The sequence below is a fragment of the Copadichromis virginalis genome, linkage group LG6, assembly GCF_057382275.1.
Source record: "Copadichromis virginalis isolate Kocher_CV1m ecotype Utaka linkage group LG6, C_Virginalis_male_GT1.1, whole genome shotgun sequence".
NCBI classification, from domain to species: Eukaryota; Metazoa; Chordata; class Actinopteri; order Cichliformes; family Cichlidae; genus Copadichromis; species Copadichromis virginalis.
The window spans coordinates 21,951,806-21,976,829 of NC_140623.1; the positions used below are offsets into that span (position 1 = coordinate 21,951,806).

Here is a 25,024-nt window from a genome sequence, read left to right on the forward strand (position 1 = left end):
CAAACTTAAATAAGTTCAGTTGCCCTATTTTCAAGCTCCTAAGACTGCCAGGACCTTGGTGAACTAGAACCCTTTCAAATTACTGCTGTTCCAAGGTCAAGAAACAAACATCTTAAACACAATATACAATATTTATTTCTGGCTCAGGGTCCTGTAAAGTGACATTCAGCGGCATTATCCACATCAACATGATCTATGCGCCCTCTAGTGCCATTATGGCACTGGTGCTGTCTTTCAAGTACTGTGTCAGAACTTCATTACCCATAGTTCATTGTGGGTTCAAGTATCCTACTTTTCGCCTGTTTTTTTTTTTAACCCCGGTGTTTGTGTAGCAACTGTCAAGCTCACCGCTTACTAAAAATAAATAATAGTAATTTATTTGAGTTAATACTGACAATTATAAATTCAGTGCAAATTAACGACTTGTTATAGTGCTTTTCTTTAAAACTCTCGATTCCACCGGGATATTTATGGTCAACTAAGATCCCTGTGAGAGGTCCTCAGTCTCCAGTGTCATTGGTGAATGACCGAAGATGTCTCACAGCAGATTGTTTGCTAGGCTGCTTTGTAAGTATTGTAGCAAACAATAGTTTAGTCATACAAATTGTTTGACAGTTTGCTTTCGGTATCGCACGTATACTTACCGTCTGTGTGCTCTACATTAGCTTTGCAGGCACGTATAGTTTTGCACCGGCTAGCAAGGCTCCTGTGGGTTGGCTGTCAGGGGGCTTACACGTTAGTTAGCCACGTTAGCCTGGAGACCGTAGAGGAATGCAGGGAAAACTCACTGACAGGACCTTAGCCTTACGCTAAATAAAATCTAACTTAAAATCTAACTTAAAATCTAACTTTAAGCACCTACCAGCCTGCTTCCGTACAAGTGTTAATTGTTGATCGTTGATCTTTGACCTTGCATGTCTTGTGAACTACAACGGCTGTGTGTGACAGCAGGTTCATCAGCCCATGTTATCGAGCAGTAACTGAAAGCAGCTAAATGAACTTTTTGAGGCAGTTTATTTGCATGTTACTTTCTGACAGTTAAAAAAATGTAAAAATAAGTTTGCGTTAGATTTTAGAGGGCGACATAACTTTAATTTAGTACGCCTTTCTTGAGACTTTAGCTAAGATGAACTTTGCTTATCTCACTGATAAATTGTGTCTTGTTGGGAGGTTTGAAAGCGGGCCAAAGTTCAGTTAGTCAGGCTGCTGGTTAATATTAGCCCAGTCACAAACACGCGTTAGGGCTGAACTGAAAAAGAAAAACAGGAATGATTTTGGGGCATTTGGGCTACAGGACAGTGTGTTCGGCAAAAGAAGCCTGTGAGTTTATTTGTTTTAGCCTGTAGAGATCGCGGTGTCATATTATTTATTTTGGCAGTGTCCTCTTAGTAAATAGGCTGCACCTTTATTTTTGAATAGTAGCTTCACAAAGTGAGTAAGAGGGAAGAAAGGATCACCACAAGACAAGCTCGAGTCTCACATGACATTGAAGGAACTGCAAGAACTGAAATAATAATTGTTATTAGGCAGACAGATGCAGTTTTAATATAATTAATATTTGTATAGAAAACGCATTTCGAACTGTGTGTACGCACAATGAGAAAATACATTGTTCTTTTTCTTGGATGTGAATTGTAAAATATGAAACACCTAGCTACCCATTTGCTGCTTGGAGACTGATGAGCTTTAATTTATATTAATGTCGTCAATGTCACTATCAGTTCTTCTTATATTTGATTCTTTATTGATTTCCATGGTAATTTTCTGCTGTGAGGGGAGTTTAACTACATAGTCTTTTGACATTAATGCAGTAGTATAGTAGTAAAAGTGTCTCATAGCCATGTTGTGAGTAGTGCAGCATATTTCTCATTTTACCTGTTAGGTGAGATTATGTAATACCTACAGTCTTTGTCTTATCAGATGCCTCGCAGCATGCATAAACCTTGATTAAAGTTCTTCAACTGAGTCGTGACCTGCAGCTGCTGGACACATTGTTACACCAAACACTAACTAACTTGTAATGCCTCCGTAGGTTAACTAAAATTATCATAAAACTGAACAGAAGTCTTAAAAATTGAGTGGGGTTTTTTTTGGTAACATTTTCTGTAAAACATATCTCTGTAAGTCTTAAAAGAAAGTTTTAAATGTTGCTCAGCAACTTTGAAGGATAGTTGGAGGGTAAAAGATTGTTGCCAAAAACAGTGTGGAGCTTAGGGTTCCCCTGAAAGGTAAATATTTGATTAAACACTTTGCTGTCCACTGTGAGAAGAGTGGTTTAGGATCGGTTCAGATTTGAGAGAAACTGCAGTTTACTTGTTGCAAAACATGTCTCCTTTGAACAAAACAGGTTTAATGTGTAGTCTTGCCTCTATGTTAAGTTCTCACAAATAACAAAAAAACTCTGTTGTTCCCTTTTCCCCCGTCCATTAGTGCAGCACAGTGGAGTCAGACACTGCTACACAGGCACAAGAAAGAACCTGTACATCGACAAGAACACGAAGGTCATCTGCCAAGGTTTCACGGGGAAGCAGGTTTGGACTGAAAACCTCTCGTTGTTTTTGCTTCACATCAGTTTAAGTTACTGCAATCTTGTTGTGAAATCTCAGGTTTTCCTTACTGCACACACAATTCCTCATTTTTGTATGTCAAAGACTTTCTGTATGAGTAAGATTACCAGAAGGACATTTTAAAAGTGCATCTCCATCAGCTGTAAAAATCTCATTCTTTATTTCTGCCTAAATTCAGTTTTGTTTTAATGGCACAAGTTATGTCAGTGTAGTTCAAGTTAATTTTATGTTTACAGCCTAATAAGTCTGTTGTGTCTTAGAGATTTGTCTCAGACCTTTTAGCATTAAAACCTTGGCTAAGATGAAGAAAAGCTCCTGCATTGTCCCAAGGAGAGCAGAATCCTTTATTACTCCTTAACAACCCAAACATAGTCCTTACTCTATTCTCTCAGGGCACATACTCATGTCAAAACAGAGAATCATAATTTCACTAACAATTTGAAAGTTGTTTAAAAGGTTTAAAATGGAATCAAATACTGTACTGTGCAAAAGCCTTGGTCTGCTGGTCATTTTGTTTTGTTTTGTTGGGAAAACGGAAAGTAAGAGCAGAGCTTTATTAAAACATGTGCAAACATTCAGGGAATAATCAGGAATAGTTCTCCAGGCTTCTCGAAGGTTATTCAAAGCTGTTTTGAATGACCTTCTGATGTTAACTGCTTTTTGTTCTGTTCTTAATAGAGTTAAGGTCCAGACTCTGAGGATTTTCCTGTGTTCATAAGTCCAACACTTATGAATTGTTGGCAAGATTTCCAACACCACTGGCTGAAATGCAGCCCCAAACCATGACACAGCCTGCACCTGCCTTAAACCAAAAATTTCACACGTGGATTCATCACTCCATAGGACTCTTTTACATTTGACTTTCAATCCAATTCTTGTGTACCTGTGGGACATGACTTCCAGTGAGTCTATTTCTGATGAGGCATCAGTGATCAGTTGAGGATCAGCTGAAGGGCTGGTGCATGTCTTTCCTGGATTTTTTACATCCAGACTTTCGGATACTCTTCATATGCTGTAGAGCTTTAAGCTTTGCCATCACTACAATTTAAAACAGTTTTTTAAAAACCTTTTTTTTCAATGCTATGTAAACACAACGCTGGTTTGTCCCTTGAGCTTTGTTCATAGGTCAGTGTCAAGAACTGGGCTATAAATGAGTGAAAAAACATTCAGTGTCCAAAGAACAGCTTTGAAAGACCCTCAAAAAGCTCAGAGAAGTATTGTTCAAGAGCACCTTAAAAATACAAGAAAGCCTGGCTCCTTTGAAGTAAAGTACAAAGAAATAAGGGGTGGCTCAAGGCTTTGCGGCACTGTAATAATTTAAATAGTTAAAGTTAGCAAAATGTAAAAGTGTTTGGTAAAAAGTCCCTGATGCTAAGTTTGTGTAAATGCTGGAACACTTGATACTGCTGTGATTCTGCTGTTTGCTGTGGATTTTGTGGATTTGTTTCAGCCTTATAAATCAAGTTTGATCCTTTAATTTTTCCAGCTTATTCTTAAATAGAAAATAATTTTCATTTTTAATTTGACTTGTCTCCCCCCCTCCCCCCTCCCCCCAACAACTACCCTTTATCATGGTTTTAACCAAGCTTAACTCTGCTTGGCAGATTGTTGAGCCTTTGATTCATTTATTATTTTTTCCGTGCATGAAAAACCTTATGTGATTTGCTTTGAAAAGTGGCAGTGAAGGAGAATTACAATCTTCTTGGCAAGTGTGTTCAACAAGCCAGAAACGTGGACTTCACAGATTTATATTCCCCCCGCCCCGCGTCCTTCCTCACATTTCATTTTTCATCTTCCATTTTCTCTTCAACATAATAAAAGGTTGTTAAATATAGTTCTAGTGAACACTCTGGGTAATTAGAAAAGGATGAGAAATGAAGCAAGTGCTATTGAGTGCACATTGCCGTGTCTTCCTGGCTTGATAAGCAAGTCATTTTTCAAAATTATTGTACCAACATTTGCGATAATAATGACCGGCAAAAACAGCAAAGTTAGCAGGGTGAAGAACTATATTACAAATGGGCGGGAAAATGCTGATTCATAGCTTCTAATTCCTCTTAATAGGCTGGTTATAATTTTTACATTAAGGTCATTTATTTGCGCTTGTAGTTACGGTCTGTGCTGCTCCATCTACATTGTTTCAGCCTCTCGAGTGATAATTAACTGACTGCACGCAGATAGGATTCGTTCAGCAGAAAATCAGTTCGGTCTGAATTCATGAGCTCATTTTCTGCGAAGGTGCAACTGAGGTTCAGTTAAATTATTCTTTCACAGATCTACAAAATGCATTGTGATCCCTTAGTGTTACTGCGGCTGTATCCTGTTCATTGAAGTAAGTCTTAAAGCATGTGTACGGCACATATATTGTTTGCCAGTTGCTTTCAGCTCTTTATTGAAACTGTAGTTTGATCATGTGAAATATTCTAAATGTTCTGTTTACGTGTAGGCGTGGAAGTTAAAAGTGTCTTACTAAAGTTACAGCATTCACAGACTGTTATAAACAGCCCATTTGTGTTTGCAGATCAAGTATTAGTGCATCATAATGTGTATACTCTTGAGATTTAACTATGCTTAACCCGATGCTTGAGCTAGGATGTCTGAGATTATCATATTTTACGCGTTTCTATGGGCAGGGTTGAAGCAAAGTGGTGAATCGCTTTCCTGCGTGTCTAGAATAAAATGCACAAACCTTGGCAGTGCAGCACGACATGTTCTCCGTGGCCCACATGGAAGTGACAGTGTGTGAAATATTTTGTAAACTAACTTTCTTGGGAGATATTTCACACTCTGCGCTGGCGACTATCCAACGCTGCTTTTGATTTGTTTTTCAAATGTTCTGCTAGGAGATTAAACTTAGCTTACATCATTACTTATTTGTCAAGATCATTTAGATTCCTTCTCATTGAATATATTTACCGGTGCCTTCACCCCCTGCTAGAATCCAGCCTAGTTTCTGTATTTATCCTTTTTCTCAGCAGCACCGGTGATTAATCTTGGATGGCATCATATTTCCTACTTCCACTCTGTCTGCAATGATATCTCAATGTTGGTGCAGTAGAAGTGGCTGTACCCATTTCATTACACATGTGTACACAAACTGATTGCGCTCTCTTCCTCTTCACTTGTAGGGGACGTTTCACAGTCAGCAGTCTCTCGACTATGGCTCCCAGTTAGTTGGAGGAGTTTCCCCTGGCAAAGGTGGCAAGACCCACCTTGGCCTGCCAGTTTTTAACTCTGTGAAGGAGGTGTGTGTGACTCCTTGTCTAATTGTGTTGTAATTGTGCTTATTGCTGTTGTAATTCTTTTTTAAAAACAAGAACTAAAATATGTAGTTTGTATTCTTCCTACTGTGATCCTTTGCAGATGGATTTTTGTAACGTAACATTAGGTGGCACTGTTTCATAACTTGAGAATGTCCCTTTTTTTTTTTTTTTCTTTTTTTTTTTTTTGATGCAATGCCAATGCCTTTTATTCTTTGCTTCAGGCAAAGCAGGGCACAGGGGCAGACGCCTCTGTGATTTATGTACCTCCTCCATTCGCGGCAGCAGCCATCATTGAGGCCATTGACGCAGAGATACCTCTGGTGGTGTGCATCACTGAGGGCATCCCCCAGCAGGACATGGTTAAAGTCAAACATAAGCTTCTGCGCCAGAGCGCTACTCGCCTCATAGGCCCAAACTGCCCAGGAGTCATTAATGTAAGTGCATACATAAATACACAGCGGAGGACAAATATACTTACTTCTATTTCCTTTTTTTTTTTTTGTGAGTGGGGGTGGCTGAGAGGGTTGAAAGCCCAAATTCCTTCTCATGGACTCCCTGAGATTTAATGCATTAATAATAACAGTGATTTTTTTCCTTTTTAATATCATGGGAGTTTATCCAGTAGATAAAATGGAGAAAATGACAAATGACTGTCTTTTTAAAAATTGTTATTTATTATATTATTATTACTTATTGTTATAGAAGAAAGAGTTTAAAAACAGGTTTTTAAATTGTAAAAAATTACAATGAAGTAATAATGAACTGCAAATGTGAACTGCAAAAAACAATGTGTTTTGTTTTAGATATACACTGAAATATGTGGGTTTTATTTGTTTTCTCAGCCTGGGGAATGTAAGATTGGCATCATGCCAGGCCACATTCACAAGAAAGGAAGAATCGGTGAGTGGTGATGTGTCTAAGGTCACACAGGCAAAAGCTTTAAACATTAAGCATAATTGAATATAACTTTAAAATGCCAAAAGTTAATGTATTTAAGAATGTGTGAAATCTAGAGAGCTTACATGGTGTTGTATGCCCTCACTGGCTACTTTAAATGGGCACACCTTGCCAGTATCAGGTTGGACTCCCTTTCAACTTCAGAACCTTCTTAATTCTTCATGGCACAAATTTAACAAGATGCTAGAAACATTTCTTAGAGATTCGACTGCTGTAACAGAAGTCAAGACTTCTCAGACCAGTCAACCTTTTTTCCCCAGTCTTCTGTGGTCCAGTGCAAATTGTCACCACAGTTTCCTTTTTTCTGTTCATGAGTGGTATCTGCTGCTGCTGTAGCCCTTTTGCTTCAACGTTTGAAGAGTTGTGTAAGAGATACTCTTCTGCATACCTTGGTTGTAACGAGTGGTAATTTGAGTTACTGTTGCCTTCCTATTAACCTAAGGCAGTCTGGCCATTCTCCTCTGGCATCAACAAGGCATTTTCACCTGGAGACCTGCCTGTCATTGGATATTCTCTCTTTTTTACACCATTCTTTGTAAGCCCTAAAGATGGGAATCCCAGCAGATCAACAGCTTTTTTTTTTTTTTTTTTTTTTTTTTTTTTTTTTTTAATACTCAGGTCAGTACATCAGGCTATTTAAAAACCATGGATCGCTCAGATACTTAAAATCACCTTTCTTTTCTCATTCTAATGACTGAGTTGCTGCCGTGTGATTGGCTCACTAGATATTTGTGCTAACCAGTGTTGGTCAAGTTACTTGAAAAAAGTAATCAGTAACTAATTACTGATTGCTTCCCCCAAAAAGTAATCCCATTACTTTACTGATTACTTATTTTAAAAAGTAATTAATTACTTAGTTACTTAGTTAGTTTTTAAAAACACGATTTACAACCTGAAGAGGTGATAAAGCGATAGATCTTTCAGCCCAATTCTACTTTTTCTGCATAATCCATCATACAAAATGTAATCAAATGGAAAAGTCTCTTTTTTTAAACTTGTTTTATTAGTTTTAATCTTTTAACTTTATGCATCAAGCAAAAATGTAATTATCTGCAACATTCTCTGACTTGAATAAATTAGTTTAACATTTAAACCTATTTTCTGCACATTCCAGCTCATAAAATAAAATATTTTTTGTGTTTACACTCACTCTTTCAAATAGATGCAAGTAAAACACAGCAGAAAATAAATAAAGTCAAAGACTCAGCGGTCCTGTTGCTCTATTTTCACCTGTAAAGCAGGACTGGGGGTAGGCGGAGGTTTACCCTGGTGCAGGTGTGCTGCGGTCAGTTGATGAATCTGCGAGTTTCTCTGTGAGTTTCCCATTACGTCGTTGCGCACTCGGTGCTTGCTTGGAAGTTTAGGGGGTTTTTTCGCTGTAAAAAGTTTTCTTCCTACGCACAACGGACACTAATGTTTTTGTCACTTTTTATGGAATCAAACTCAAAGTAAGGTCAGTACTTCCACGCTTTAAACGCTGCACGCTCATACTCTCTCCCGCACTCGATACATGATCCACTGTTGATCTGCACACAGCTGTTGTCACGAATGTCGCACTCGCTTATGTCACTGTCATGAGACATTCTCGCAAAAAAATCATGGTTGCAGTAACGCAGCGTTCCTATGGGAAAGTAACGGTAATCTAATTACCGATTTTGCAATAGTAATCCCTTACTTTACTCGTTACTGTAATCTGATTACTTTTTTCAAGTAACGCGTTATTGCCCATCTCTGGTGCTAACTAGTAGTTGAACAGGGACACTCAATAAAGGGGTCAAAATTCAAAATGAATAACACTCACCTGTTGGTTCAGGCTTCTCCAACCACAGTCATTAAATGGCTGAAGAAAAACACGCTGCCTTTCTTTCCAGGTTGAAATTTTTTTCCTTTTTTTTTTATTTTTAAACACAGCACTATTTAGATCTTACATCGAGCTCCTGCTGTTGACAGCTTGATGTGCAGCATGTGCTCCCGGCTAGTGAACCTTTACAGGAAGTCTGTTATATATGTAGTAAATCGCCTGCCATTTATTATTATATTTTTATTTTTTTACCGCAGCATAGAGGGAGCATCTGTTACGATGGTGATCCGTTTTGTATTTTATGTCTTGGTGAAAAGATGTTGACAAAAAAATGGCAGCTGCATTTTATTTTATTATATCACCTTTGACCAATATTTCTTTTAATGATGTTTATCTGTAAGCAAAGAAACCTAAGAAGTTCTTTCTTTCAGGCATTGTTTCTAGATCGGGTACCCTGACATATGAAGCTGTGCATCAAACTACGCAAGTAGGCCTGGGCCAGTCACTCTGTGTTGGTAAGCTACCAATGACTTTTGGCATATTAAGTTTAAACTGAACACGCAGTGCTGTTGAATGCATTTTTATATCTGTGCAACATAAAACAAGCTTTTAACTGCTCGAAGTAGATGCCAGGGAGATTTTGTAGGCATGAACAGAGAGAATTTTATATTAGTATGTGCTGCATTTGGTTTGAAGACATGCTGGTCACTTATTACCAAGCACTCAACATCACAGCCTTATATTTAATTTAAACCTCACTGTGAATGTTGGCAGGACCTTAGACGTGATAAGATATTAGACTTTCATCTTTAATAATTACTCCAGAGATTAAATAAAAAAAAAAAAAAAGAATATTTTACAGGACTCTGTAGAAATAGGAAGGTGAACTTGGAAGATCACCTTGCTCTAAAACTCATCAGATGCTAATACATTTCAGCAAATAGCTCAGACGTTTTCTAATAAAAAGGCACTTTTCTGATCAGTGCTCAGAATATTCCTCTCAGATCTGAGCATTAAAGGTGCTGCTATCTTTGAAGAGCCCTATTGAGATCGGACAGATCCATTGAGTGGCTCAGATGGATATAGAAACTTACTTTCAAAAGTCTTTGTCCTGAAAATCTTAAGGATAGTGTTTTTCATCTCACTCGCTCATCTATAGCCGTACATAAAATGTGATTGTGTACCATATATCTTAAATATATCCTTTTTTCTCTTAAATTCATGCTTCTTTTGTTTTTTTTTTAGGTACATCTCAAAAAAGACAATACTAGCTTTTACACATTCTGTAAAATAATGACACATTTATTACAAATGTAGCTGGTAAATAAAAGCAGATAAAGGATTGCAGGTAATATCATATTTTCTGCATATCTCACATGTTTATGTGGGACTTTCCATTAACCCACCCATCTGTTTATTACCCTACTTTCTCTACAGTGTCTCATAGCCTTGTTTTAATAATTCATTGATTTACAGCATGGATTAACAACACATGCTGCTTGATAGCACAACCTGTGACATTTTCCCAAACTCTGTTTCCCGCTGTTTAAAAACCCAGTGTATTCATTCGTCAATTTTGTATCGCTCCCTATTGTTATTCACAGTATGAGCATCAGCATGTTTGCTTTCTAGGAGGCAGCTCAGAATATCTGTTTAGATTTTATTAGAACATCTTGACATTCAGTAACGACACAATCACATCCAGCTCTGTTACATCTTGGCAAAACATCAAAAGATTAACTGTTTTACAAAAACAAATTCTTTTGGCCAACTTGTGTGCCACCAGAAAATCCATATCAAAGAGCTACTTGGACTCTGGAATTAAATGAAAAACAACTTGGCTTCATCATTATTTAGACATTTTAATTATGGAGTGTCCTCTAGCCAGACTTCATAAAGCTAGTGCCGCAACAGTATTAAATATTGTAGAGTTCATTAAACGGAGTTTATTGGTGGGTCTGCTCGTGACTTCTGAAGTTTGAGTATGACCTAGGGGCTACAACAAATTACAGTTAATGCAATATTTAATATCACTGTCATCTTTGTTGCTGTTAATGTGGGTGCGCTTTGATTAGTATGCATGTAATTTTTTTTTTTCTTGGTGTTGCCAGGTTTTCTAATGGTGCGAATATAAATTAAGAAGACATTGAGTCTGTGGAGATTTGCCCATGCTTTTGTAGATCCTGATGGAAAGTATTGTTAAAAATGATTATTGCACCCTTGTGGTTTTCAAAAGCTTTGTAATTTTTGTTTCCTGGATATGAAACAAAAGACATTAAAGTACCACGCAGAGATGCAGATGATTTGGGACAATTGAGGTAAAACTGAAAAATGATTGAGAATGTTTGGTTTTTTTGACTCTGTCCAGTTGAACTTTTTTTTTTTTCTCCCCTAACAAAATGTCTCAGAAATGACTCTGCAGTTATTTTTGATTTTATAGAGCTTTACAGCGTTTCCAGCTCATTGCTTTAGCTCTCTGTCACTGGTCAGCACTGGCATTGCAAGTAGTAGGACATTTAAAGGATCTGTGTCCAATGTTTATTTGTTGTGCAGAGTCAATTTTGCCCTGCTGAAATGCTAAACTAGAGCTTAAAAGTCACTTGATATACAGTATATTGTACATCATTTGCTAATCAAGGCACTGCTCAATGAAAATGAGACCAGATTTACAGGGAAATTAAATCAGTTAATATTAATTGTTGTGTGAAACAGTCCGGGCAAAGCATCCCCAGATTATCTTGGTAGTGGTTATCGGATGTTGTTGACGTGAAGCTGGCTTCCAGCGGCTGCTTATTTGATGAAGCCTGAACAGCCATGTGATCCTCCTTCACAGGCATTATCATTATCAAGTGTTTGCTTTGTCTCCTGCAAGGTATTGGCGGGGATCCATTTAATGGCACAAACTTCATAGACTGTCTGGAGGTGTTCCTGCAGGATCCCAAGACGGAGGGCATTATTCTTATTGGAGAAATTGGAGGAAATGCAGAGGAGAATGCAGCAGAGTACCTGAAACAGCACAACTCTGTAAGGAAATGACACACTGGACACCCATAATCTCACTTCACTCTCCTGCTAATATCCCCTCACACAGCGCTTCACCTTAACACATATATCTGTTCTTATAAAAAATGTATCCTTTTCTGAATTAGCTCTCAGTTATGCCCTTTCAAAATATGTCAGCTCAAGTGAAGACTGGAAGCCATCATATGAGCTATGAGCGTGATCGTATCTTCAGGCTGGCTTTCTTATTTCTCTGTGTCAGTGTGATTTGTGTGATCAAGATAAGCTGACAGATGGGATGAAGGTATGATTCACAGGACATGTTCTGAAATCAGCAGTGCTGATGAACAGTGAACCTTTTGTGAGACCACATATGATAAAGAGTCGGGTGAGGATTGACTTGTGTATCCCAGTGGCTGTGAACTTGTATATATTTAAAAAATAATTTTTTGTTCGGGGTCTGAATACTTTTAGCCTGTTAATTTTTCCGTGTGCATGTGTTTGCTTCTGTGTCCACGTGCGCGCTTATGGTGCTCTCGAGCTAAGAAATGAATTTGATTTGCCCTCAGCTTCTCTAATGCATGCAAATCTCCTCCTGGCGTCTCAGGAGAATAACTTCTCACACTCTACAAATAAAGTACAAACACCCGCCACCCAATCACCCAGAGTGTTGACAGGAAGGGACAGTTCAAATGAAACACATGCAAGAAAAAGCCCAGCAGAGCGTGGGAGTAAGCTGCAGATCTCATGTTGAAAGTTAGTTGTGTAGAACATCGTACATAAAATGGCATTCTTTAACTGTAATAGTTGAAAAAGGGTAGAAGGATATCTGAAGACATTGTTTTTACTTTAACTCAACTTTTCTAGATTTGGATACATTCAAATTCAAGTCACTGATGCACTGCCAGCGGTGTGCTCCCATAAGTGAAAATGGCAGTGTCTGGAATAAGCAGTAGGCTACCTTAAAATAAAATGTTAATACACGTAAGTATGTTTTGCTTCTGTCAGTATCTTCTTGGTTTTAATCGCAGGGTGGAAAACTCCAAAACCTGGTCCAGTAAACTTTCAGTTTGATTTGAAACTTGGATTTATCTAAAATAAGGTCTAAGGTGAGTGGAGGGAAAAAGAACATATCAAATATTATTGTTTAGTGTCAAGCACATTATAAAACAGGCAATGTGCGTCATCAGGGTAGCGTAGGTGTGATTTGATTAAATTTGATTGACAGCAGTGATATAAGCGATCAACCCACCTTATGTCTTGTTCCAAACGAAATCCCACATTTAAGCATTAATCTTACACATCTCTCTAATGGTCATTGTTTGATATTCTGGTATTTGGTTTGATCTCCTCTGATAGATTTGTGATTTTTCAAAAAGGCTCTTATTTTTATTAATCTTATTTTGGATTTGAACACAGAGCTGGCATAGTCTTTGGATTTCCATCTTTTAGTATCAACGGTGCCTTGCCATCACCTTCTACCAGCAGCTGTAGATATGCTCACTACCAGACCAACATGTCGTCACATAAACTATCAACTTCTGTGTAATTCAACAAACGCTCAAAGATTAAAACGATATGGCCGTCCCTAGAGCGCAGCACATGTAGCAGACTTCATAAATCATGGAGGTCATTCTTGTTTCTGTTTGTTTTTTTACAGTATAAATCGATCAGTTTTTTTTTTTTTTTTTTTTTTTTTTTTTTTGCTAAAATTTCGACACACCAGCACCACCACAAATCTACTATTCTCTGGTCTTTTAGCGTGGTTACATCATCCACTCTCTTTTTATATAACCAGACCTCCGAACTGATTCGACATCTTTCAAAAACAGGTTCATACTCCATAATAACTGGGTTTTATTGAAGGGATGCGTTTTATTTTTAGCAAATTATTATTTTTCCCAGCTGAGCCTTGGCTGAACCTGGCACAACACAGCCAGTACAGGAAAGATTAAAATATCTCATGTGAAATAAACAGTTTTGTGCTGAGCTTTTTCAGTATGTATTCACAGAGGGCCACATTACTCATTTCAAGACGTTAAACCCAAAACTGTTTCTTAAATGCCCCGTTTCGCATTAGCTTGACAAATTGTGCCACATTGGACACGTTGTGTATTCAATGCCCATTGAAATTAAAGGTTGAGTGTCATGATTGATTTATGTTATGCAACATTTAATAAATTGATCTCCTGACGTGCGAACGACATATTAGACCAAAAGGGGAGAAAGTATTGATTTCAGTATCCATCAGTGTTACAGCTGAGTTACTGCACACTATTTTGTCTACCGCTGCTTTAATTCAGTGAAATGCAAGAAAACAAACTCATACTTCCCACTAGGTTCTGCTGTCAGATTTTATGATGTAGGGCATATGTCAGCATTAAGCCTTCATTGGTGTTGATGCCCTCTATTGCCAAGTAAAAAGTGGTTTTATAACATCACCTGTATCAGCGGTTTATCAATACAAGAGTCTCACAGGCTTTCTAACAGAAAAAGGCTTTCCACGCCATATTAAAATTTGGGTCATGCATGCCAAATACGTCATAGTATTTGGCACCTCGACTACTGTGGTGGGTATGTATAAATAAAATGTCCTCACCCCATCTCCACTGACCTTTTAAATAAACATTTTATTCTGTGAGGGAAAAAAAAAAAACCCTGAAAATGAAGGAAGGCTGTAGTTTGGATGAAGTCTGAAGTTGAAGCGCTGGCACATGTTATTTACACCCCGCCCTCATCATGTTGGTGAGGCCACCTGCGTGTCCCAGTTTTACTTTTAAGCTTATGAAAACAATTCCTCAATTTAGAGCAGGGTATTTTGTGTTTATAGAACAAAGGCGTTTTCCAGTCATGTTGGCACAGAGGAGGTGTTAGAACGTTATATTATGCGATTGGTCTCATAATTAAGGTAATAAATCTGTACAGCTAACAGTGGAAGACAAAAGACGGGTAAAGGGATATTGTAATATGACACCCTTCCCTGTATGAGTTGTTACTTGGAGCCCGGGAAAGCAGGGATTAATGGAGTAATTAAACCTCTTGCGTTTGAGTTAGATTTAAGACTTGATCCACACGAGGTTGGTTTGTTTATTTAGAACGTGATTTGACTCCTGAATACTGAGTGGGCTGTTTGTGCTAATTTGTTTTTATGCATACATTTTCGATGCATAGAGCAGATGCTTCCAACATATTTAGAGCACTTTAAAATGATGTTCCCTCCCTATTTTCATTTCCCTGTTAACTATTCAAGTGTTAATGCCTCATTAGTGGTGCATTTCTGAGCCAAGGTCCTCAGCATTTCCCCGGCTGGTATATGTCCTGTGAGTCTTAATTATCAGAAGTCATCTCTAGTATATATTAGTAGCTGCCATTTTGTTCCTGCCAGTGTCAGGTTTGAATCTGAAGCTGAAATGGCAGTTTGAAGTGGGTGTCTTTGAAGGACCTCACTATATTGCTGTAAAGGCTGTAAAGCATGCCACATTCACCCTCTGAAAGCAGCTCACCGGATGAGCCACAGCCTCTGTTGAAAGCACAGGACTAAGGCTGTGTGCGTGCACTTGTGTTTGTTTGTGCGCTAGTTTAAATTTGTGCATGCGCACACGCACCAAGCAGTCCTCTGCAATTATGTTGTTATTCCTAAGTATGAAATATTAGCTGCTGTACATGTGTGTGTGTGTGTGCGCGCGCACGCACGCGCACACACACACACACACACACACACACACACACACACACACACACACACAGTCCCCCTTGCTAGTTGTGTTATTGGTGAAGATGAAATATTAGCTCTCTTCACCTTGGAAATGATCTTAACTGTTGAATGTATCATCCATCAGTGAGAAAGCAGTATAAATGGGTGCTGAGCTAATCAGTGCCTACATGACTAATTACCATTTTAGAAATGAGATGATATGAAACGGCGGGAGCCTGAACCCCTATCTGGTCATACACCAACCCATGCAATTAAATGGCTTGATTGACCCTTTTGTTTTAATATTGCAGACTGAGACAGAGATGGCAGGTTAGACAAGCCTGTTATCATGGGATTCTCTAATAGGAGGACAAGGGGTGTTTCATTTCTAATGAATGAATAAAATGCAGGTGCAGAAAGAGGATTCAACTTTTCTCTTCTTGTGCTTTCTGATGCTATTTGCATCTGACACTTTCTCTTGAGCAGTTTCCCCTTTTCTGTGCATCTTCACCCCATTTTTATGTTCCGATTTTCCTTTTCCTCCTTTTCCAGGGTGATAATTCAAAGCCTGTGGTATCCTTCATCGCTGGTCTAACTGCTCCTCCTGGCCGTAGAATGGGCCATGCTGGTGCCATCATCGCTGGCGGAAAGGGTGGAGCCAAAGAGAAGATTGCAGCCCTCCAGTCAGCTGGAGTTGTAGTCAGCATGTCCCCTGCTCAGTTGGGCAGCACTATGTTCAAGGTGAGTCACTTGGACCAGTAAATATTCAAAGGCTCAAAGATTAGTAATCATGAACAGTGATGGAAAGTACGGCTCCAATGTGTCAGTGGTTGATAACTGTCAGAAATGACTGCAGGCAACTTTAGATCAGTTGAGAACAGCAAGCTTTTTAGCTAGCAGTGCCATAAATAACAAATGCCCAGGTGGGTGTATTTGCATGGTTTTGTCATGGTGAAATTAAGCTTGATCCAGAGCTGGTATTTGTTAGAGTAACCCAATTTTGTCGCCTAAAATCAGTCTTGCTGAAAATGAAAGGTGAAATTACATTGTCATGTTTTTGTGGTTGTAGTCTTTAAGAAGTTAGTTTAACAGTGTTGTCTCTAAGTTGCAATAAAGGGCAAAAACCACATCAATAGTTTGCCCGTGCGCGCGCGCGCGCGCACGCACGCACGCGCGCGCGCGCGCACGCACGCACGCACGCACGCACGCACGCACGCACGCACGCACACACACACACACACACACACACCTTCCAAACACGTATACACACATTATATATACAAACATTTCAAACCGAATTCTCTTGACTGTCTGGAGTTTTCTCTTTATCTATATCTCTATTTTTTAAATTGATCATGAATCCACATTTTAAACATTTTTCTACTGTTCTGTGTTTGCAAACTAGTTGGTTAATGAGAGTCTGTTTTAGAGAAAAAGCCATAGTTATTCTTTCTTTCTTTCTTTCTTTTTTTAGAAAAAAATTATCTGTCCGCATCTATTATCATTATCAGTATTATTCAGATTAAAAACTTTAAATGAAATGTATGATGAGTTCATAAATTAGAATCAGAATCAGAATCAGAATACTTTATTGATCCCTGGGGGAAATTATTTTTTGTTACAGTGCTCCATTTTAAACCAACATTAAGACAAGACAGACAATACGCTAACTAAGAATAGTACAATATATACATATATATACATACATACATAAGTCACTTATAAATAAATATTTGGAAAAGAAACATGTGTAGTTGTAGCAGCAAACAGTGTGTTAAGTGGATGCGTTGTACAGGGAGATGGCCACAGGCAGGAATGATTTCCTGTGTCGTTCAGTGGTGCTTTTCGGTAATCTCAGTCTCTCACTGAACGAGCTCCTGTGACTGACCAACATGTCATGGAGTGGGTGGGAGGTGTTATCCAACATTGTCTTTATCTTGGACAGCATCCGCCTCTCCGACACCACCTTGAGGGAGTCCAGCTCCATCCCCACAACATTGCTGGCCTTACGGATCAGTTTATTAAGTCTGTTGGCATCTGCGACCCTCAGCCTGCTCCCCCAGCATGCAACAGCATAGAGGATCGCACTGGCCACCACAGACTCATAGAAAATCCTCAGCATTTTCTGGCAGATGTTGAAGGACCTCAGTCGCCTCAAAAAATAGAGACGACTCTGGCCCTTCCTGTAAAGTGCTGTGGTGTTTTTAGCCCAGTCCAGTTTATTGTCAATGTGTACTCCAAGGTATTTATAGTCCTCCACAATGTCAACACTGACCCCCTGGATTGAAACAGGGGTCAAGTGTTTCCTGGTCTTCCTGAAGTCCACGATCAGTTCCTTGGTCTTTGCCACGTTGAGCTGCAGATGATTCTGCTCACACCACGTGACAAAGGAGTCGACCACAGCCCGGTACTCTGTCTCATCATCCCTGCTGATGCATCCAACCACCGCAGAGTCATCAGAAAACTTCTGAAGATGGCAGGTCTCTGTGCAGTGGCTGAAGTCTGTGGTGTAGAGGGTGAAGAGGAAGGGGGAGAGGACAGTCCCCTGTGGTGCCCCTGTGTTGCTAATCACCTTGTCAGACACACACTGTGGGAGACGTACATATTGTGGTCTTCCTGTCAGGTAATCAACAATCCAGGACACCAGAGAAGCATCCACCTGCATCGCTGCTAACTTATCACCCAGGAGGGTCGGCCTGATGGTGTTGAAAGCACTGGAAAAGTCAAAAAACATGACCCTCACAGTGCTCGCCGGCTGGTCCAGATGGGTGTAGACACGATTGAGCAGGTAGATGATGGCGTCCTCTGTTCCGAGACGAGGCTGATAAGCGAACTGAAGGGGATCCAGATGTGGTCTTACTATGGGTCGCAGCTGGTCCAGGATGAGCCTTTCCAGGGTCTTCATGATGTGGGAGGTCAGTGCCACGGGCCTGTAATCCTGGGGGCCACTGGGACGAGGCGTCTTTGGTACAGGGACGAGGCATGATGTCTTCCACATCACCGGGACCCTCTGCAGACTCAGACTCAGCATAAACAGTTTATGAAAGACTCCACACAGCTGGGGGGCACAGGCCTTGAGGACAAGGGGACTCACTCCGTCTGGTCCAGCAGACTTGCCTGAGTGAAGTCTCCTCATTTGCATCTCAACCTGGTATTGAGTGAAGGTGATGGGTGGGGGAGGGGTGTCAGGAATCTCACAGGAGGCAACATGTGAAGAGAGAGGCTGGCACAGTGGTGTGGCTCTGGATTCCAGGCTGACTGCAGGTGAGGTTGTGGGGGTGGGAGCAGACACTGTGGTGTCGAATCTATTGAAAAACAGATTCAACTCGTCGGCTCTATTCTCACCTCCCTCAGCTCCCCTGCTGTTGGTTGGCCTGAATTGGCCTGAAAAATTATGATTCAGTGCTATATATTAAACTGCTAAACCATTGATCAACAAGTTCTGCTTCATCCACCTACAGCAGTAAAATGCTCAGGGAGTCCAGTGACGTACATTAACTTTTGCAAAAGGTTTATTTTGTGTAAGGAGCACTTTTTTCTTTTTTCTTTTTTTTTTTTTTTTTTTTAAACCTAAATTCAGTAAGATTCTTATACGAAAAAAAAAAAACTAGGGCTGCCAACGTTAACGTGTTACGCCGTCATCGGGATTAAAATTTTTGGAGCGCATCTGGACCGCAGAACGGACAAACTTTGAATAAACTGCCCAAAATGCGTTGGCAGAGACATTCAGAGTCATTCTACGCTCCAGATGGGTTGATTGCGTTAAAATTTTTAATCTCGTTAATTGTGATGATGGCGTTTACCCGTTAGTGTTGACAGCCCTGAAAAAGAAAAAAAAAAGTCTCTATAGTAAGGGATATAATTTTGATCCCTCCTGAATTTTTAAGTTTGGTCACATAAAGAAATTATTATTGTTATAGCTTTGTTTTAATGGAGGGAGACAGAAAATCACTGCAAAATTATTTTTAATTAATTTTGCTTGTCATTGATTGAAATAAGTATTTGATGTGACTTAGTAGTTGGTGGAGAAACCCTTGTTGGAAAGCACAGTGGTAAGATGCTTTCTAAGGTGATCACCAGGTTTGCAAGATTACAGGAGGGATTTTGGTTCACCCCTCTTTACTGACACTCTCTAAATGATACTTGGCAGCTTGAATCTTCACAGTATTTCAATAGGACTGAGGTCTGGAGACTGGATAGGTTCCTCCATGACTTTAATGTGCTTCTTTAGGCACTCCTTTGTTGGCGTCTTTGTTATATATGATTTGGGACATTGTCATACTGGAAAACCCACGACTAGGTATGTGTGTAATTAGTCGACTAGCTGACGTTTAATCTAATTGGTAAAATTGAATTGATGGCTTATGTCTGTAAACTGTCTTAAATGTTATGCAACAGTCTGTCACCAATGGCGCATTGTTGATGAGAAAGCCATCAATCTGTTAATCTAGCTTTCTCCGAAAGGTGGATGGTCTCTCCCTGAGCGATAGGGTGAAGAGTTCAGTGCTTTGCGAGGGGTTCAGAGTAGAACTGCTACTCCTCCACATCGAAGGGAGACGGCTGCTTCTTGGGTAAGGTTTTCCGGTCTGGGATATCCTACCGCGAGGAGGCCCTGGCTTAAACCAGTAGTCTTCTGCAGTCTTTTGACAGCTCTTTGGTCTCACCTGTGGTGGTGGAAAGGTTGGAATAGAAGGAAGAGATTCTGTGAACAAGTGTGATTTCTAAACATACTGAATTGTGATCAGGGGTATCTGTAATTCATTGGCATGTGTCCCCATGAGGCACACAAACTGCAATCCGTTGCTTTGGGAATTCTGGCTGGGTTTTAAATACTTTACCTACATACTGTACATGCATACATATATACAAATCTATTTGAATTTCATTGAGTGAAAAATGCATTTTTTTAGTTGTTCTCTCTCTATTAAAACAAAACTGCCACAAAAATTAGAGACTATTAATGTCATGGGCGAAGTTACAAATTCAGCAGGTGATCCAATAAATAATTAATCCCCCCCATGTGTCTGTGTGTGGATCAGAGCTGATTGATAGTTAAATTTAACAGTATCGCATGATATGAAAATACTTATTGCTGGAATATTTAGTCATTGGTGGGAACGGTGTTAAAAATGCTTCGCTTTAAACAGAAGCAAGCAGAATTCTTATTAATTTAACTATATCCCAAACAATTTATGTCACACTTATGTTTTTTCAGATACATGCAATTAAAAATTAGGACAAGAAATGCATAGAAAGCAAAAAATTATGATATCTACCCCATGCATAAATATGTGGTTCATTGTTTAATGTAGAACTATAAAATATACTTGTTTGCATTTATTTTATTTTTAAAGTTTATGCAATGTATCAACTAATGAATAAACATATTTTAAGCATAATTACATGTAAGTGAAATTGTGATAATTCTTCTCTTTAGTTTGCAGACCAAAATATCTTGTGATCCTGGTCACTTGTATCTCTTATCACAGTTAATGTACTCATGTAAGGAGGTTTATTTAGTTATTTATCTCTTCTGAGTAGCAAAGGCTGAGATTGAACTTTTAATATGCTATAAAGAAAGGCAGAAGAGAAGGGCAGAAATTAATAAATGTGTGTTTACTGTGGCAGAGTTGCTGGCATTGCCTCTTTATTTCAGTTTATCTCTAGGGAAGAACTGTTAACAAGATGTATAAAAAGTGAAAGCATGTATTACACCCATTCATCATCTTATACTTTCATTACCACTGCTGGCACAACTGCACGCAGATATAGATTTACATGACTTTCTTTCCCAAAGTTTAATTCATAATCATTGCGTGTAATGATGAAAAACGTGCTGCGTGGTTGCTCATATTGCTGCACGTTGTGTTCATACATCTCTGTTAATCTCATTGACCGCCTTAATCGGAGTAATAACATGTAAGAGAAGAAAGTAGAAATAATGCTATCTCCGCAGGCAGGAACAACAACCGGGGAATTACTGTGTCAGCTGACCTGCATGAACCTGAACATCAGGAGTCCAAACGTGCATCTGCAGAAATCTATACATGCGTCATCAAATGCAATCAGATGTTATAACAGTATTTTGTGAGCTCGAGAAAACTTTGACATTTCAGAAGGGCCAAGGTTTCAGTAAAATCTCTAATTCCAAGTGTTAATAATAGTTTAACCTCTTAAACATCTTAATGGAACATGACTGCTTTTTGTTCCCACTCCAATCCTTGCACCATGTTCATCATAAGAATAATCAAGTTCAGACTGAGAGCTCACTTGTAAGTAGGACACAGTATACTAATAGTGCCTCCTTCTGTCATTCTGTGTGTAGCCATTTGAAAATTTAGTAAAAGTAAAAAAATAATAATAAAATGCAGCAGAATGAGGAATATTTATTCCTCGGGTGTAACTTTGGTCCTTTGTTGTCTAATGCATGTTAGACAGGAAAATGAAACTGAACAAGGTGTACATCTTCAGCATCAAGCTGCACTAACGCACTGAATCAGCTGCTTTTTTCCTATCAGACGGGGGGTAACAGGATGAAGATTAGACAACGACCAGTTCATGGCTCATTTTTAACTAGATATAAAGTCATAGCCTTAAAAGATTTAAAGCCTGAAGTTTTCTCTTTTTTCCTGATATTTATTGTGGAATATTTTATTCATCTTTACAATTTGTTTGCTGCACCTTCTTTCCCACAGATCATCCTTTTAGTGTTTGTGCCATTTTTATTGTTTCAGCAGTGCTAGGACACCCTTTTTATTTCTTATTCAAGTTAACTAAAAACATTTTCTTTGCATGTACTGTATGTTTTTGTTACAGTACAACTTCTAAACTGTTGAATCTCCAAATAACATTAAACGCCCAAATTAAGGGGGAAAAGAAAATCTTATGTGCACCCCACTACAAAAAAAATCTTCAACAGAGCTGCATGGATGTGGTTTTTATCATGCAGTATTAGTTATAAGCAAACAACCTTACAAATGTCATGAGATTCCTTTGTTGCTGAACTATGTGTGTGACATCCATTTCAAAACAATCTCTGCCCACTGCAGACCAGCAAGAAATGCAAAAAATACAATAAGCTCCTGTAGGTTTCCACGTCCCACACAAAGCCAAAAATTAGTAGTAACACACTCGCAATGATAAACAAAGGCAAAATTTAGTTGCGCTGGGTGCAAGGAGAAGAAATCAGTAAACCTATATTTATCTGAGAACAACTTAATTTATATGCAAAGGAAGAATAATTATGACCTTTTACTTGTTTACAAAATCACAGTATTATCTTATCCCGCTGATAAAGCTGCAAAGGTTTATGGAGACACAAAAATATCGAATCTGGATTTTGTTTTTGTAATATATTTAAAAGTTAAAGCAGGCGTGCTGACCATATTTACAATGCCTGCTTTCTTCATGTATCCGCGCCCAAGTGTCACAGCTGTCATTGCTCGCTTGTAAAGGTTTTGCTTTTCTTTCACATTACATGTTCGTCTGCTCTCCCCAGTTTCAATCCAGGCGTGTTCTCACCTGTCGCTTTTGAGTGGCAACCTCTACTTTGCTCATTTTTACTCCCCCTCTTGCTCTTGACTTGTCAACCATTAGACGCTGTCTCACAAAGAAGGCTTCTTTTTTTCTTCTTCCTTTTTTTTTTCTCCTCCCCCCTCCCTCACAGACGGCTCTGCTTTCTTACCTTAGTGCTATGATTCCTACCTTTGAGTTAGTGTCTGTTGACACGGACCAACAAAGCATCTGTCTGCTTGTCACAAACACCCCCTCTTGTCTTTCTTGCCACTCTTTCCAACCCATTACCCTTTTTTTGTGTCCTCTAATTTTTTTTATTTTTTTTATTTTTTTTAGCCAAAAGCCTAACCTCCTCCCCTCTTCTAATTGTACCTCATCTGTAAAGCACAAACTTGGTGAACAAGATCATGGCTCCCCAGTTCCCTCCTCCCACTCCATCTAATTGTTGCTTTAAAGAATGCGCTTGCGTTGGCTACCGAGCATTTTACATTATTCAAACACAAGCCTGTTTCCTCCTGAAGGTGGCAGTAGACCTTCAGGTATCCAGACGCCACAGAGGAATAGGCCGACATGTGCATGACTACTTGTGTGTTCTGTAGACCTGATAAATGACTTTTGCATTAAGTTACTTTCCTCCTGTGGAATGGAAAATTCTCTGGGAACGACGTATTCTATCATCCTATGATTTGTGTGATATTTCCCAAATTGAATATGTAAATAGCAACATCCTTTTTAATGGCTAACATAATGCTTTCTCATTTATAGTCACATGGTTGGACCGTGCTGATAAACAGAACAACCATAACCACGCATAAATCAGATTTTTGCAGATGGGTAGTCCCTATCAATCAGAGGAAGTGTGCTGTTTTAATGCTGGCAACTGGAACTTAGTGAGATGTGCGTGCTACATGATTTGCACTCTCCAGGAAAGAAAAAAAAAACAAAAAAAAAAAACAGGCACTCCACAGCTCTAGCTGCCTTTGTTTTCCCCCTTCAACAGCAGATCTGATACATGGGATCAAAACAGAGCTGAGTGAATTCTGCATGAATAAATCATTCACGTCTGTCTCACTTCATGTCACGTTGTTTCTTTTCTTCTTCCTCTGTGTTGTCCATCTCTGCAGGAGTTTGAGAAGAGGAAGATGTTGTAAATTGCGTAAGAAGGCAGCTGACCTCTTACCCCCTGCCTCGAAATTGAGATGAGCAGCCTGAGTCTGGAGGTGGATATGCCCCTACAGTGTCTGTAAACCCCGATTATTTCAACTACGATACGCACACGAAGTGTTTATATTGTAATTTCTGCCATGAACTCATACCTTGCACATAAATGGAAAGAATAAAACAGTGTTTTACTGGTATCCTAAAGAAACCATTGTACACTATGAAAAGCTTTATGGATGTTTTCCTTCTCCACACAATGTCGGCAGCTTACGGATCGACGCCACAGTGATCTGTTTCGTTCTGTTCTGCTGTTCCTGCTCTATGATGGATTTCATCACTAATTTCACTGGTTGCCCACCCGAATAACAAACATTTCTCATATCATTTTGTCAGCTGTGTCGCCTGTACTTTCACGTGGCATATGTAAGAAACAGATGTGGTCTCCTTGTAGAACGGCATTGCTGTCCCTAGATTTTTAGGCATCATTAAAGTAACTCGAGAAGTACAAATCATCACTTAAATGGGGATGCAGAAGGTGCAGGCAATGTGATATAGATACAGAAACAACTGCCAGGTGAGCATTTATGACAAAAGTGCTTCTCTTGCAATGTTAATAAATCCCACTTCTGAAAACGCCTCATTTGACTGCCATTGTAAAGTCACTGCATCTGGTTTCAGTTTTGACTCATTCTTAAGGAGAAACGATGATTAGGCCAATTGATTATTTCGTTCAGAGATTAGAAGTCAAATTTACCACATTCAGTCATAAAGTCGAACACTAGTATTGACTAGTATCAGCTTGTCAGTGCCAATCTTTGAGGGAGAGCAGGAATTTCTGAGATTACAAAATAGACTAGGCTTTTGTTTCACCTTCCATTTTTACTCAACCTCTCTTTGTTGGAGCGTGAACTGCTCTGAGGTTTGTCGAGAGTCAGTACCACAAATATGTCCCTTGAATAAATTGTGAGCAAAGTGTCCTTTAAGTTCTTTGAAGCGTCATTTATCCTCAAGTCACTATTGAATGAAAGGACGTGAAGAGAGTGGAAGTCGTAATGTCACGTCTATC

General features: G+C 39.2%; 1 protein-coding gene across 2 annotated transcripts; it reads left to right on the forward strand.

Annotated features, from left to right (window-relative positions):
• Window positions 1-347: 347 nt before the first annotated feature.
• On the forward strand, window positions 348-24,941 carry suclg1 (succinate-CoA ligase GDP/ADP-forming subunit alph). 2 transcript variants are annotated; one of them, XM_085459275.1, is made up of 9 exons: window positions 348-567; window positions 2,431-2,531; window positions 5,696-5,812; window positions 6,052-6,264; window positions 6,673-6,730; window positions 9,020-9,103; window positions 11,461-11,612; window positions 15,835-16,023; window positions 23,922-24,941. In XM_085459275.1, exons 1-9 carry the CDS (start codon window positions 534-536, stop codon window positions 23,946-23,948), a joined length of 975 nt encoding a protein of 324 aa, XP_085315401.1. In that variant the 5' UTR covers window positions 348-533; the 3' UTR covers window positions 23,949-24,941. The 2 variants fall into 2 exon arrangements, with proteins under 2 accessions (XP_085315401.1, XP_085315399.1); XM_085459273.1 differs by lacking the exon at window positions 348-567 and adding an exon at window positions 1,108-1,320.
• Window positions 24,942-25,024: the final 83 nt, after the last annotated feature.